Source organism: Tachysurus fulvidraco, chromosome 14 (assembly GCF_022655615.1).
Source record: "Tachysurus fulvidraco isolate hzauxx_2018 chromosome 14, HZAU_PFXX_2.0, whole genome shotgun sequence".
Lineage (NCBI taxonomy): Eukaryota > Metazoa > Chordata > Actinopteri > Siluriformes > Bagridae > Tachysurus > Tachysurus fulvidraco.
In genome coordinates this window covers 21,164,908-21,179,916 of record NC_062531.1, presented here as the reverse complement: position 1 = coordinate 21,179,916, position 15,009 = coordinate 21,164,908, and the positions used below count along the sequence as shown (strand labels likewise).

Sequence of the window (15,009 nt, the reverse complement as noted above, 5' to 3'; positions counted from 1 at the left end):
ATTGGCTCCTGTCCACTATATCTACTCTGTCTGTTCACTTCCCTGGTGTTGGTCGTTGTAGGTGTTTGGTTCATGTTGTTCTCTGTTCCTGTTCCGTGTCCTGATCTGTTTTTGCCTGCCTGTATGTTTGTTTCTTGTTTTTGTCCAGTAAAGTCCTATCTGCATTTGGATCCTCTCTTGCCTTTTGTTTCACCGTGTCACATCGTGACATGTGGTTTAGCGTGACATCTGCAATCTCACATCCTGCCACAGATATTATTTTAGGGGATAAATATGATATTTAAAATGAAATATTTCTTGCTTCTCTTTTTCTACCCTTCCCAGGACATCCAGAGATCCGGTTGTATTCTGTGTCATGAAGATTTCGGACCGTCATTGAGATAAGGTCATCCCTGTAAGAATCCTGAGGCAGCTAGAGATGTATCAGCTCCAGTTGGATTCCACTTCATGAAGTATTCAGACATTCAAAGAGAAGATGCCAACTCCATGTGGTGTTTGAGGACAACAACCTCCTCATCAATACACAATTGTCAGACCTTATAGGACTGCAGAAAGTACATTATTCATAATAATTTATAACAGTTTATAATCACACCCTCCAGTGTCACCCAAATGAGGATGAGGATCCCTTTTGAGGCTGGTTCCTCTCAAGGTTTCTTCCTGTCCTATAGGAGAGTTTTTCCTCACCACAGTCACCTCAGTCACTCAGGCTTGTTCATTAGGGATAAATACAAACACATTTAAATATGAGTCTAATATTAATCTTGAACTTTTGTATTATATGAATCATTGTATATTATGAAACTCTCGTATTATGTTTCCATTGTTCTGTAAAGCTGCTGTGAGACAATGTCCATTGTTAAAAGAAATACATTTATAGAAATAAATTTGAATCGAAATCTAATTAAATCTGTGACAAAAATAAACATTAAAGTACAATTGAATTAAATGATAAATATTTCATATGAAATAGAAACATTTTCTTAGAATACAGTACAATGCCATGTTTTATGCTTTATGTACTCAATTTACAAGTTTCAGGTTAGCAACCGATGTCCTACAAGTACTGAGTATCAGAGACAAGAAGGTGTTTTGTCTCCTTAGTGTGATGACACAGTCCTTTGTTTGACTGTTAAAATCCACAAACTGCAAGTTATTACACCAAAAATATTCCAGCTCTTGAAACGATTTGTGTCACTTTTTTGCTCTTTCCTCAGCTCTATTGTCAACATCTCACACTCTATGCATCACATCAAGGTTCCCATGGCAACAGCAGCAGGTGCTTTTATTTTGTTTCATTCTTGTCTCCATCCTGTCATCGTTGCTTCATTATGTAGATTGTTTTCACCGGTCCTTTGTTTTCCTTGATTAGGTTTTCATTTAACTTTATTCCCCTGTCTGCTGGCAAAACTCATGTCATGCCTAAAATACAACAATATTTTCCCTGCGTGCCTTCAGAAAAAATATTATTTCCTTATTTTAAAACTTGTCTGTTTGACTTTTCTGAATTATTCTGACACCCTGCTTTGGATACTACTTCTTCTTCTCCTTCTTTTTCTTCTTCTCCTCCTCCTCCTCCTCCTCCTCCTTCTTCTTCTTCTTCTCCTCCTCCTCCTCCTCCTCCTTCTTCTTCTTCTTCTTCTTCTTCTTCTTCTCCTTCTCCTCCTCCTCCTCCTCCTCCTCCTCCTCCTCCTTCTTCTTCTTCTTCTTCTTCTTCTTCTTCTTCTTCTTCTTCTTCTTCTTATTATTATTATTATTATTATTATTATTATTATTATTATTATTATTAATGGTGCTTGCAAAGCAACATTTTTGTTATCTTGCATACTGATTATTCTTCTTCCAAACAAAACTTCGGCAGATGAAAAAGCAGACGAAAAAGCGGCCAAAAAAGTCCCATAGACTTGAATGGTAAATTCCTAAAATTTTACCCTAGCAACCGAGTGCCGAGATTTGCCACGTGCAAGCACCATTCACATTTTCTTCAGGAAATGTACATTCTATTTATTATTATTATCCTCCTCCTCCTCCTCCTCCTCCTCCTCCTTCTTCTTCTTCTTCTTCTTCTTCTTCAATACCTGTAAAATCTTTAGGTAAAAATCATGTCATCAAAGCCGGTGTATGTTCCCTATATTGCTAGCATCCAGGGGCATTCCTCTCTTTTCCTGTTTATGACTAATAGCATCCAGGCCGCTCTTTCTACCATTCATAGCTGTGCCCCATTTATCACATTGGCATAAAAAATGTTGTGACCTCTTTGTCACACCAGCTGGTGCTAAAGGATTTCTACTGGTGACTCAAATCAGCTCCCATCCTGTTGCATGGAAAATGATGAAATACAGAGTGAATGTGGAAATACCTCCAATAAATGGGAGTCTATTCATTACAAAGGTCAAATGAAATTGTAAACAAGTTAAAGAATAAGGACCAAACCCTGGACCAAAATGGTGTTCTAGCACTGTTACTAATGAAACCTTGTGTAACTAATTGTGCTCTGAGTCGTCTGGGATAATTCTCCAGGTTCCATGAGATCCTGTGTGGGATAAACGCTACAGAAATTAGATGGATGGATGGAGGGAAGTTTCATAAAATCAGCGTCTGATGTTTGAATGACTATCTTCATTTGAAGTCTGGAGTAGCATCTGAATCACTCATGAATGATATTAACATAGAGAAGGATTACTTTAAGCATCAGAGTTACAGTTAAAACTCCATTTTTTTTTCTATTTAGAATATAAGACCAAATTATTGTGAAGTCTTCTATTTGGTTCTATTTAGAATAGCAATATAAAAATCATTTTATTTCTTTTTAAAAGTCTTTTAAATAATTTCTATTATTTTTCTATTTTTTTCTAATTTTTCTAATCGAAATATTTTTAAAAATATATTTCTATTTAAAAGTCTTCTGTGTCGAATACCTATATAAAAATCAGGCTATTTCTATTTAAAAAATAGAAATGTAAAGGTAAAAAAAATGTAAAGGTATTTCTATTTACAAGCTTTCAATTTAGAAGTTAGTTCTATTTAGAAGAATAAAAATGATTTTATTTCTATTTAGAAGTCTTCTATTCAGAAAATATGTCTAATTAGAATCTTTTAAAAAAAATTCTGTTCTGTTTTTTTTTCTTTTAAAAATTTATTTCTGTGTAGAAGTCTTTTGTGTAGAATATTATAAAATATCAAGCTATTTCTATTTAGAAGTTAGTTCTATTTAAAATATGAATCTAAAATAAAATCAAAGTGGTTCTATTTAGAAGTCTTCTGGTTAGAATATCCATTTAAAGAATTAAGTTATTTCCATTTAGAAGTCAATTCTATTCAGAAAATATTTCTAATTAGAATATAAAAACAACAACAATGTACTTCTATTTAGAAGTGAGTTCTATTTCGAATATCCATCTAAAAATTCTATTTTTGTGTTACTCCAGTCGTCTGCAGTTTGACTCTCTCTTCTGTAATAGAGCTGAGGAGTATTACGATTACTATTCTGGCAGGTCGTGAATAAAACCAAACACAAGCTGTGTTAAATGCATTCACCGGAGAGAAGAGAATGTGAGCGCACACATATAATTACAGGATTCTACAGGATACTGTGTAATTATAACATTATAGTCTAATGTCTAACAGTGGATTATAGAACAGCTATAAGAATGTAATTAAGTCATTATCACTGAGCCACTTCTTATTCTCTTCTATTCACTTTTTTAAATTCTTTTATTCTCTTAGCTTTTCTCTTAGCTTTTTGTTCTTTTATTGTATTATAAACTTTCCAGAAAAAAGACCCTGGACCCTGATTATGACACCTAATGAGATTAGAATGTATTTGCAAAATGAGACAAGGGTTAAAGTGAGACTGAATGCGCAAACGTTGGAGAAAGAGTAATGTAGCGACAATATCAGGTGAGATATGGAGAAGTCTTAAGAAAAAAGGATGCATAATATAGTACAGTATATAGTGTGTGTGTGTGTGTGTGTGTGTGTGTGTGTGTGTGTGTGTGTGTGTGTGTGTGTGTGTGTGTGTGTATACCAAATAAGCACTGGTCTCTCTCCATCCATTCACAAGTCAACACTGACTTCTCTTTTCGCTGACAAGACTACAATCAGACTATGAGACGAACAGGAACATGTGTGTGAGTGTGTGTGTGTGTGTGTGTGTGTGTGTGTGTGTGTGTGTGTGTGTGTGTGTGTGTGTGTGTGTGTGTGTGTGTGTGTGTGTGTGTGTGTGTGTGTGTGTGTGTGTGTTCAGAATAATAATAGAAAAGTAATTATAGTGAAATGCACACTGGGGAATCAGGCACACACCAACTACAGCAGCCACACACACACACACACACACACACACACACACACACACACACACACACACACACACACACACACACACACACACACACACACACAGCATAATCTTAGATTCAGAGCAGAGATGGATTGCTCTAATTAAAGCTGATATTCATCAACTAGAGCAGGCTTTCTTGCTATCGCAATAGCTCTCGATATCTGGTTTTATCTGCAATGGATGTTAATTCGCACAGATGCACAGATGAGGCTTCCCCTCTCACAGATAACCATCTAACTGCCAAAGCCTCTGTAAATTTACTTAACAAATCATTTGCAGTTTGTCTCTTTCTATCTCTTTATCTCACACTGTCTCACATATACACAAAAACAGTCCCTGATTGCATCGCTGTCCTGAATAGAGAGCATGGGAGGCAATAACATCTATCAGAAAATATTTGTTTGGGTTTGGCTTCATGTAATGGATATGTGCTGCTAGTGTTTGGCTGATGACACACACATTACACAGCTAAACAGTGCTTTCTACCAGAAGCTGTCATTAACCCAGCGTGTATCTCTTACTGCGCTCTCTTTAATAGATTGGCTTAAGGTTTATATATTTTTTTTTTATAGTTTATTAAAGTTGAAGATAATTGAAGAAAGATAAAGAAAATGACCCTGGAAACTGTAAAAGTAGTCAAACATAAACTGTGAAAACTCACAAACAAACAAACAAACAAACAAACAAACAAACAAACAAACAAACAAACAAATAAATAAATAAATAAATAAATAAATAAATAAATGGACAAACAAACAAACAAACAAACAAACAATATAGCTTTGGGAAGCACGGTGGCTTAGTGGTTAGCACGTTCGCCTCATACCTCCAGGGTTGGTGGTTCGATTCCTGTCTCCGCCTTGTGTGTGTGTGGAGTTTACATGTTCTCCCCGTGCCTAGACATGCATGGTAGGTTGATTGGCATCTCTGGAAAATTGTCTGTAGTGTGTGAGTGAATGAGAGTGTGTTTGTGCCCTGTGATTAGTTGGCACTCTGTCCAGGGTGTATTCTGCCTTGATGCCTGAGATAGGCACAGGCTCCCCGTGACTCGAGGTAGTTCGGATAAGTGGTAGAAAATGAATGAATATGGCTTTCTTAAAAGAAATAGATGTAAACCTTATGCTCCCATATGGTGTTCCTGATTTTTCAGTACATATTCAATATAACATATCATTGCTATCAAAAATAGACAACACTGTGAGACCCAAAGCACTAGGAAAATAATCAGCCCCTTCATGATGTCACAGTGTTTTTTGTTATTGTTGCAGCCAGAAATGCTTGAATTTGCACCCCTCCCCCCAAAAAAAATAAAAATTATTTGATATGCTGTACTATGTTGTGTTTGAGGCACAAGAAATGAAGAGGCCTTTTGGCTGAATGAGCTTGAATTGTTGCACAAGTCTTGGCTAAAATCTGTCAAAAAGTTGCATCCATTTTGAAAAATTGTTAGCTCCTCCAAACAATTTGCAGTTTGCGTGATATTGTGTTAATTTCTACGATTAAGAGATCACAAAATTCCAGATGGACTGAATACACAAGCTGCGACTCCTCATTACCTGTGAATCTTGCAAAAAAAAAAAAGTGGGCTAAAATGGGAGCAGAATTTGAATCTGTGCATGAAAGGGTTGAAGGTTTCTTATGAAGCAATAGAAGGTAATTAGGAAATCAAGGTGAAATTGACAAATTTGTCTAAACTGATAACTGATAACAGTGTGATTTAATCACACTGTCTAAAGGTGATTCTGATTTAGTCCCATAGTAAAAGACAAATGAATTAACACCTACATGTACCACTGCTGAGCAGGCTGTAACATTAGACTATATTGGCTAATATTTTCTAACAGATCCATGTGTAAAATGTGTATGACTGCATTGGGTAAAGACATGTCCTGCTTGTCCCGGGTGGAATGACAGAAAAGTATTCAACTTTTGTTGAGAGTTTGCAGCTTTGAATCATATTGATAATTTATTCTTTTAGCAGAAGCAGTGTACAATTAAGCTGAGCAGATGAAGGTTAAGGGTCTTGCTCAAAGCCCCAACAGTGACAGCTTGGCAGTACTCGGTGTTCTCATGATAGGTGCAGTGACCCTGTTCAGGATAAAATGGTCACTTAAAATTAATATTCATTCTAATGCAGTCCCTGGTGAAAAAAAATCCTTTCTAATTGTTTTCATCTCATGAACTTCATTAACAATGAAATCACTCAATAGAAACCATTCGGCCATTTCTAATTAAGTGTTTTTTTCCACTGCAGTGGCTTCTGTAGACATGGTACCAAACAACATGTCCCTTCTCAGTGATTATTTTAAAAGATTCTTTTTTTTTACTAGAGCCATGCCTTGGTTCTCGCTTTGCCAGTATTCGCCACATTTGCGCTTTTGACACTTGCCAATCTTGGGCATCAGAAGAGGTCAGATAGCACTTTTATTTCTATTGAGCTACATTGTAATGCAACCTGAAAAAAATGCAAGTGTCTGGCTTTATACTCGGCCAGTTTGGTAGCTGTTCTATGATCGGGGAAAGCTGGTGGGCGGGAATTGGCAGGTCACCAGATTGGGGAGAAAACGTGGAGGAAGAAACTCCTGCTTACAATGCACACTGTAAAACCTGTGCCAAGAAATGCGTTCTCAGTGATGTGCAGATCTAAAATAGGTTTTGCTCCAATTAACACCAACATTGTCTGGCAGAGAAACATGTCCATAGGGGCTGAGACAGTGAACTTTAAAAAATGGACACTGCATCTGTAGCCAACATGCTGACTCAGACTAAACAAACATCCAGTATCTCAGTGTGCAGTAGACTGATACAGTTCTGGTAGCCTATAAAGCTTGCTCGCATTACAGAAAGTTGTGATGCTACATAGTGAAACCAAACAAGCAGATTGGGAATTCCGTGCAATTTGATACATCCCTGTTGGGCCAACAGCCATGTCTGAGGTTAGACTTCTTCTGCTCCAGTGACTAAAGACGAGCTGAGGGAATTTCTAGGTAAGCACCATATATACAGTACACAGAAGTCCAGCTGTTTCAGAAGTGATGCATAAAGTAGCTGTAGAGAAATCTCATATGCAGTTTACAGCATTGCAAATGAAACTCATTGACCTTGAATGGTGAGTAAATTAAAAAGAACAATGCTGTTCTTAAACATTCAGGAGTATGATGAAATTTCCTAGAAAATAATAGACATGACCTCAAAGCTGAACATAAAGACCTGTATTGAGTGAGTGAATAGCAGTACATAAGTTATATCTTTAAGCCTGGATTATATTTGTTTTAACTAAACATACAAGATGGCTGCTGTGCAGTTGAAGCAATGTTTGTTAACTCTGCATAGTATAAAACAGTGTACAATGTAAATAGTGGGGAAAGTGGAACACCGTGTTGTTTGCAACTAATTATACAAACTAGTATTGTGTTTCAATTAAATACATACAAAAGTCTGTTTTGTGTACAAAACTGCCAAATGTCTTAGATGTAAAAGTAGCTTTAAATCTTCTGGATCTAGATTCCAATTTTAAATTCAGCTCATTAAAATAACAACAGAAGTGTTTAAATAGAAAGAGAATTTGTAGGTGTGTTGAACATTGGTGTACTTAGATACCTGATCGTCACAGCTATTTTTGGCTCCAACTAGTTGTTCCAATGTTCCAACAGTACATAAGGAACACAAGCAAGTACAGTTTTGTGACCAAATGCTGCTTGACTTGCCCTTGCTTCTGCCTGCAAAGTCATGTATCATGTATAATCCAGGCCTTAGTGCTGATGTTGTAAAGCCAGATGACTTCAACCATTGCCTCTGCCAGTTAACAGGAAGGTACTTCAAAGCCTGTCATGATGACAAGATACCTCATGAAGCAACACTTACACCAGCTCTGAACAATAAGCACCATTCACTACTCTGAAAATTTCCATCACCCAGGATTCAAGCAGATGTCTCAAAGGATGGTGTAAGCCTGATGCAAGCAAAACAACCAACTGCTTGTGTATCCAGAGCTTTGTCTGACAAAAGACAAAACTACAACAAATGGAACTCTTCAGACCACAGAGTTGGTTCTGAAAAGATTGCATCAGCACATGTATGGTGCTAGGTTTCAATGTGGTGTAGCAAATAGCATTTCTGCCTCACAGCTCCAGGGTCCCTGGCTTGATCCTAAGCTAGGGTAACTGTCTGTGAGGAGTTTTACATGTTATACCCATTTAGGTTTCCTCTGGGTTCTCTGGTTTCCTCTCACCTCCTGAAAACCTGCCATCCCATTGGGACTGGCATCCCATTCAGGGTGTATACCAATCTGTTGCTGTGACAGATTTCAGATCCACTATGACCTCTTGACCACTGAAGATGAGTGAATAAATGAATGTATAGTGAATTCAGGAAATGCCATCCTGATGATATACCCTATATACTCTATCAATTGTGGGTGCATTGTTCAAGAATTTTGAAGATGTTCTTAATCAATGTTATCTCAGTGAGGAGAAGGTCAAATACACCGCAGTACAAAAACTTGTCTACTGGACAGCATAATGCAAATCTTTAGGAAAAAACTGCCCTGAGGACAATGAAGAGAATACATAATACAGCCACATTAGTTCATTAAACATTATGTTTGTTAAAGAAAGCATATTTTGGCAAGCATATTTTAGGACTTAATGCTAAGATGGGGTTTCTGAAATGGTGGCACACAGCACAAGTGCTTTATACAATGACATTTGTTTGATATAAATTCTATCATTTACTTTAAAAAACAGTTGTTTTTGTGATTAATGTGATTTCAAGATGAAATTGACACCTTTAAGTTGTTAAGGACAATTAACATTGTGGAATTCATTATGAGATAGTAATAGTAATGAGACAGGAATAGTAGCTTCTCATTGGCCATACATTGTAGGGTTGAAACCTTTAAGCCCTTTTACTTGGTTCCAAAAGACTGAGAAAATAAGACAATGAATATGACATGGCATAAAAATCATACTCTAGCCTTGGTCAAGCCAACTAGGTAATCTTTTTATCCCTGTGAAGAAATACAACAATGAGTGAAAGCTTGAACCACTTGCTTCAAGCAGCTAAGGAGCAAAACGTGAAAGAAGCAGGTGAATAAGAGATGTTCACCAGCCACCTGATTTTTTTTTTCTATCGGGAGGGTGATAGACCATGTGGCAGAACAGGTCAACAAACCTGTCACATGACTGCACAATGTCACCATCATTCATCCAGACATCAGTGGCCCATTCAAGTGCTTTCCTAGTGAGCTGTGAGATGAGCTGAGCCATGCTGCCTTTATCAAACTTGATCTCTGGAGAGCAGAAGTACATTCAGCGCTGTATTTGGAAACCCAGGCATGTCATACTTGTCAAGAGAAGCTTGTTACCTGACATGGGCACCAGTACTGGAATTCATCACATGTTGAAGCTGGCTAGGGAGACTTGCTAGTGTTGCAAAGATTTACTGACTGAGCTTTACTTGTTGCTGTTCACTGACTACACCGCCATGAGCAGAGAGAGGTGCTGGAATTGACTGAACCCATCGTGCTCTGATGTTTTTACCTAAGTCATCTATTGTGAAGCAGATATCTTCTAGTAACTGTTCTTTGTAAGGTTGCTTGGTTGCAGAACAGGTACCGCAGTGTCTCTGGTTTAATCCAAATCTCATACTACTAAGATTTCACATATTGTCCCTCTAGTCATATGTGTGTTCCTCTCAGTTCCCCAGTTTATTTCCACCCACAAAACATTTCTGTAAATAGATAACTTGGCAGCTGTAAATTGAATGTATGCATGTTGCTCTGTAATACAGTAGTGACCCTTTCATGCTATTCATATGGCTACATTGGCACAAACGTTTATTCATTTGCAGATGCTTTTATCCAAAGTGATTTACAATTCAGCTGACAAAATGAAGGTTAAAGATCTTGCTCAGTGACACTTGGAAACCAGTGTTTCTGAGAAAGGCTCTACTTGACCCTAAACAGGATAAGCTGTTTACTGAAAATCCAAGTTCTTTGTAATGCAGGTCATTGTATTTGACCTAATGACCTTCATTAGCAGTTACACCATTAGATACATAATAGACACCATTAGGCCATTACGAATTAAAGTACGTTTTTTATATACATTTGGCAAACATTCTTATTTTGGATATACTTTCAATAATATTTAGTTGTATGCTTTCATGTATTTCTAAATTACTGCTCTGATATTGTCCAGGTTTGCCTATTTTTCTATAACAGAGACAGTGCACACACTGCTTTGGGACTGCTTTTCTAATGGTGACTCAGTTGTAAGCTAGTAATTATTACAGAAGCCACAATTGGGCCATTGAGCTAGAATATTATTAAATTTCTTCACTTATAAGTCGGTTTGCATCAGAAAAATGATTGAACTTTAAAGTGTACCTGCATATGTTCTAGCCCTTAATATGATGTATGACTGTGATTATTGTGTGGTGTGGTACTGCTCTGTTATCTCATTCAAGGGTAAAACTGCTATACTGTAGGTTACTGCTCTAGGTCTGATGTCAATCACATACTACAGATAAATGTCAAGAGGTGGCAAAGCAATCAGAATAATCTCCATCCCAGCAGGAGGAGGACCTTCATCCAAAAAAGCAGTCTGGCAAAGGCATAATTTGGCATGCTTAAGTGTCAGACAGTTTGAAGTACTGTATGTGCTAAAATATGTGTGCACTGCTCACACTTTTCTCATTGATTTGTAATGTTTATGCTCCTAAATCATGTGACATTACTTAATACATTTCCAGCTTGAAAGTCTTGCTTGCTGCTCAGTCCTAAAAATCTGGAAGACATTAGATGGCAAGATCTCTGCGTAACTCAGTCACAGCATTGTTTCTATGATTTGGTCACTGTAGACAAATACACCTGCCAGAAAGATTCATAGGGCATCTGTTTGAATCTAGAGGTGTGCATCGGAACTGGGATCCCATGGGACACAACAGAAAAGATGCACGAGAAGGCATTTTTTACAATCACGCAGGCGCAACTGAGTGGTGAGATACGCATTTACAGCTTCATTCATTAATCCTTAACAACTGCCTAGTCAGGTTCATGCTGTTTAAATTAAGCTATTAATTTTCTTATATTTTGGGAAACAGAACCAATAGTTATTTGATAGATTAATTTGTTATGAAATATCTCAGACAGTTACGAAGCAAAATAACAAAAGCCAGAGCTGAAATTGAAATAACAGATCTCTGAGATCACGTATGGCCTCAAGTGATGTAGCTGAGGTTGAGGAAATGTCAGAGCCAGAATTAACACAGCATGTTGTCATGTGCAGGTATTTACAATATAGGATTGTCCGGTGTTTCTGGGTCATTGTGGGAAAGGTTCAATAAAGGGGATAACACCTTTTCAATTTAGGCCACACCCAGTCGAGGACTTAAATCTGAATACAGATACAGATACTGATACATATAGGTACAGTATAGAAAGCACTAAGCAGATGCACTAATGTTACTGCACTTAGTTACACTCCTAATTTTTAGGATATAGTTTTTTTGGGTCACCTTAAGGATGGAAACACTGACATATACAGTACCCGGCATTACAGTAGAGTAGAAATGTTCTGATCTGAAGACATTTTTTCTGTGCACGGAAAGACTTGGCTATGATGGTGATTGAGAATAAAATGTCAAGGACCAAACATGAACAAATTTTCAATAGGCAAAAAAAAAAAAAAAAGCTGTGACATTGCTGTTAACCTGCTATAAATGAGTTATTTTAAACAACTCTGTGGGTAGGATTTTAGAGAAGTTTGTCCTTCAGCTCTAAATGAGCATTAAATGGCATTTATTATTGTCTGATGGCAAAGATGAAATAATGGCAATACCACGTATGTGGAGAAGCTTTTAAGGGGATCTAACGGCTTTGTGTATTATGATCTCATCTCGTGACGTTAATGTAGTCTGATAGAGAATGAAGGTGACAACACAGTGACTGTTTTGGCACAGCTTTCAGGAACAAATCCCTAAAAACCAAATGGGTAGCAGCACTGCAGCACTGTCCCAGTTCCCCATAAAAAAAAAAGAGGGAGCGACAGCGAGTCAGATCCAAAAGCCAGTCATCTCTGGACTCTGTATCAAAAGCAAAAATCATTGTCAGGGCTTAAAATAACAAATAGACACAAAATAATATGAGTAAAATTCTATAGGTTATAAGAACAGGAAAAAAAGCAAAAACATTGCCTGCTTTTTTTTTTTTTTTTTGGTTGTATAAGGAAAAAGTGCTCATACCAGTACTATTATTAGTCAGATATCATGTAATAAGACCTTAGATCACTGATATATTTAAGACCAAATCCATTTAATTCTCTGCACATTAATATATCCGTATTGACTATTAGAATGAGTGTGATGTTTAATATGAAGATAAAAGGAAGAGAAAGCTTAAGCACTGCAGCACTTCTAGCACAGGCCAGATCCAGACGGAGCAGACCTGCAGTGCTCCTGTAAAGCAGAGCAGACCTTGAGATTAGAAGAGCACTACGTAGTAAATTCATTATTCAGATCAGTATTTTAAAACTAGATTTTTTTTTCAATCCCCCGAATGAAGCATGGACGAAGCAAGAACAGTATTTTATAGGATTTTGATTTTTGTTTTAAGTCCCTAATAGCATTATAACACACGCATACACTCATCAAAGAATTTCACTGGATCTCTGAATCCTAAAATTTAGCATATAAATATCTTGCACATCAGTTTTTCCATCTGAATTTCTGCTTGTCTAGCTCTTATCATCTGTCTCTGCCTATCATCTCCTAATCCCATGATCATCAGAGCTGCACACATACAGGTCCCTGCTCCTGCTCTACTGCAGAGGGTCTGTGAAAGGTCTATGATCCTGTAGTGAAATAAAGCAGTCTGACATCACTATCTTTCATCTTTCAAGCCTCATCGAAAAGAAATCATGTGCTCCTGCTTATGAAACAGACAAATGTCAGAAACACCTCGGAGCTTCAGACACAACGCATTCCGCAGCAGATCCACCTCACACACTGCAGCGGAGACTCGCAGCAACACACACACACTTCAGTCACCTCAGTATCAAGGATAGGATTATAAGAGGGAGATGATAGGTGAGGGGGCAAAGAGAAAGAAGACTGATGCAGGTGGATGACACTATGCGTGTGTGAAACTTCTCTCATTCATACATCCATAATGCATCAGGCATGCACTAGACATACCATACTGCCCGTCCTTCCTCAGTCAGAGGCAGAAAACATTATCATTCTCCTCACAGCAACCTTGCAGCATGAGCTTGTGCCAAAACTCTCTCACATCTCTCTCTCTCACACACACACACACACACACACACACACTCGTTCCTTTCCTAAAACTCATTTAGTATGTCACTGTCGCCCTGGTTACTTCATGCACACTCATACACACATACACACTTACTGTACAGGTACCAGGTGATAAGCACACTGGACAAGTATCAGGAACAGCGTCACACACTTACACATTTGCACCAGTGCCAGGTATCACTGCAGGATACGCAGTTATTTCAAGCTATGTCAAATACCAAAAAAAAAAAACCTTGTCAGGACATGTCAGCTGTTCCACGAGAGCTGAAACACACACACACACACACACACACACACACACACACACACACACACACACACACACACACACACACACACACACGAATGCAGTTGCCACTCACCCTGGTTGTTGGTGCCCCCATCCCCCTCCTCGCAGTCGGTTAGGTTGTTGAGCATCTTCTGGGAGAGAGAGGACCAGAGCTCCCACTATCGCTGCTGGTGCACTGATGCTGCCTCAGCTGCCTCTGTGGATGCTGCTGCTGCTGCTCTGTCCAGGAAGGAGGAAAAAAAAACATGCAGAGCAGATAGAGAAAGAGAGAGAGAGAGAGAGAGAGAGAGAGAGAGAGAGAGAGAGAGAGAGAGAGAATGCTAGGAGGAGGAGGAGGAGGGAAAGTGAGCAGTATTAACTCTCTCGCTCTCTCCTAAAGAAAAAAGAGCAATGAAGCAGCCTTCTTGATGTTGCTCTGCATGTTGCACCTCTCTCGCTCTTCTCTCTCACTCTACAGGAGGAGGGGTGTGTGAGAGACAGCCTGCAGGGGAGTACATGATGGAATGCCTAAGAGCATGGCTTTTCTTATACATTTCTCCTGTAAAAATCAGCCTACATTTTTTAAATAAATGCTTTATTCATTCTTGCCGTTTCATACCACCGTTCTTATCCGCATAAGAAATCTGAAAGAAAAGGAAAGACAGATCCTCTTTTGAAGAAGACCTACTGTATGGTGCTTCCGTGTCTTTTTCCTTTTTTGTTACATTTAGGTCCAATATAATGTATGACATTAGAGCAGAATTCTGCTTTAATTTGGACTGTAGTATGGACCGTTAGTTCCTAATCATGCAGAGAAAAACATTAGCATGAATGAAGTGAAGTATACTCCAAACAATATATCAACCCTGAATATCCTCCTTCTTTATCCATCCTTTCTGGGGTTTATGTGCAATATCAATTTATCCAGCTGTCATACAGATCCTGGGTATCCTCCACCCTTAACCTCCATTCATCTGTTCATCAACCAAGAGCACCTGCCATATCCATGCTAAACATGCGATCCTCCATCCATCCCATCGTTCTAAGCATGATCCATCCATCCATCTTGAGCATTTGCCATTCT

General features: G+C 38.1%; 1 protein-coding gene across 1 annotated transcript in view; it reads right to left on the bottom strand.

Moving 5' to 3' along the window:
* The window catches only part of slc12a5b (solute carrier family 12 member 5b), a 59,709-nt gene extending 45,483 nt beyond the window's left edge, over window positions 1-14,226 (bottom strand). Inside the window, exon 1 of the mRNA XM_027166997.2 lies at window positions 14,020-14,226. Within this exon, the coding sequence (XP_027022798.1) occupies window positions 14,020-14,074 (55 nt within the window). The 5' untranslated portion in view covers window positions 14,075-14,226. The remainder of the gene's footprint in view (window positions 1-14,019) is intronic.
* Window positions 14,227-15,009: the final 783 nt, after the last annotated feature.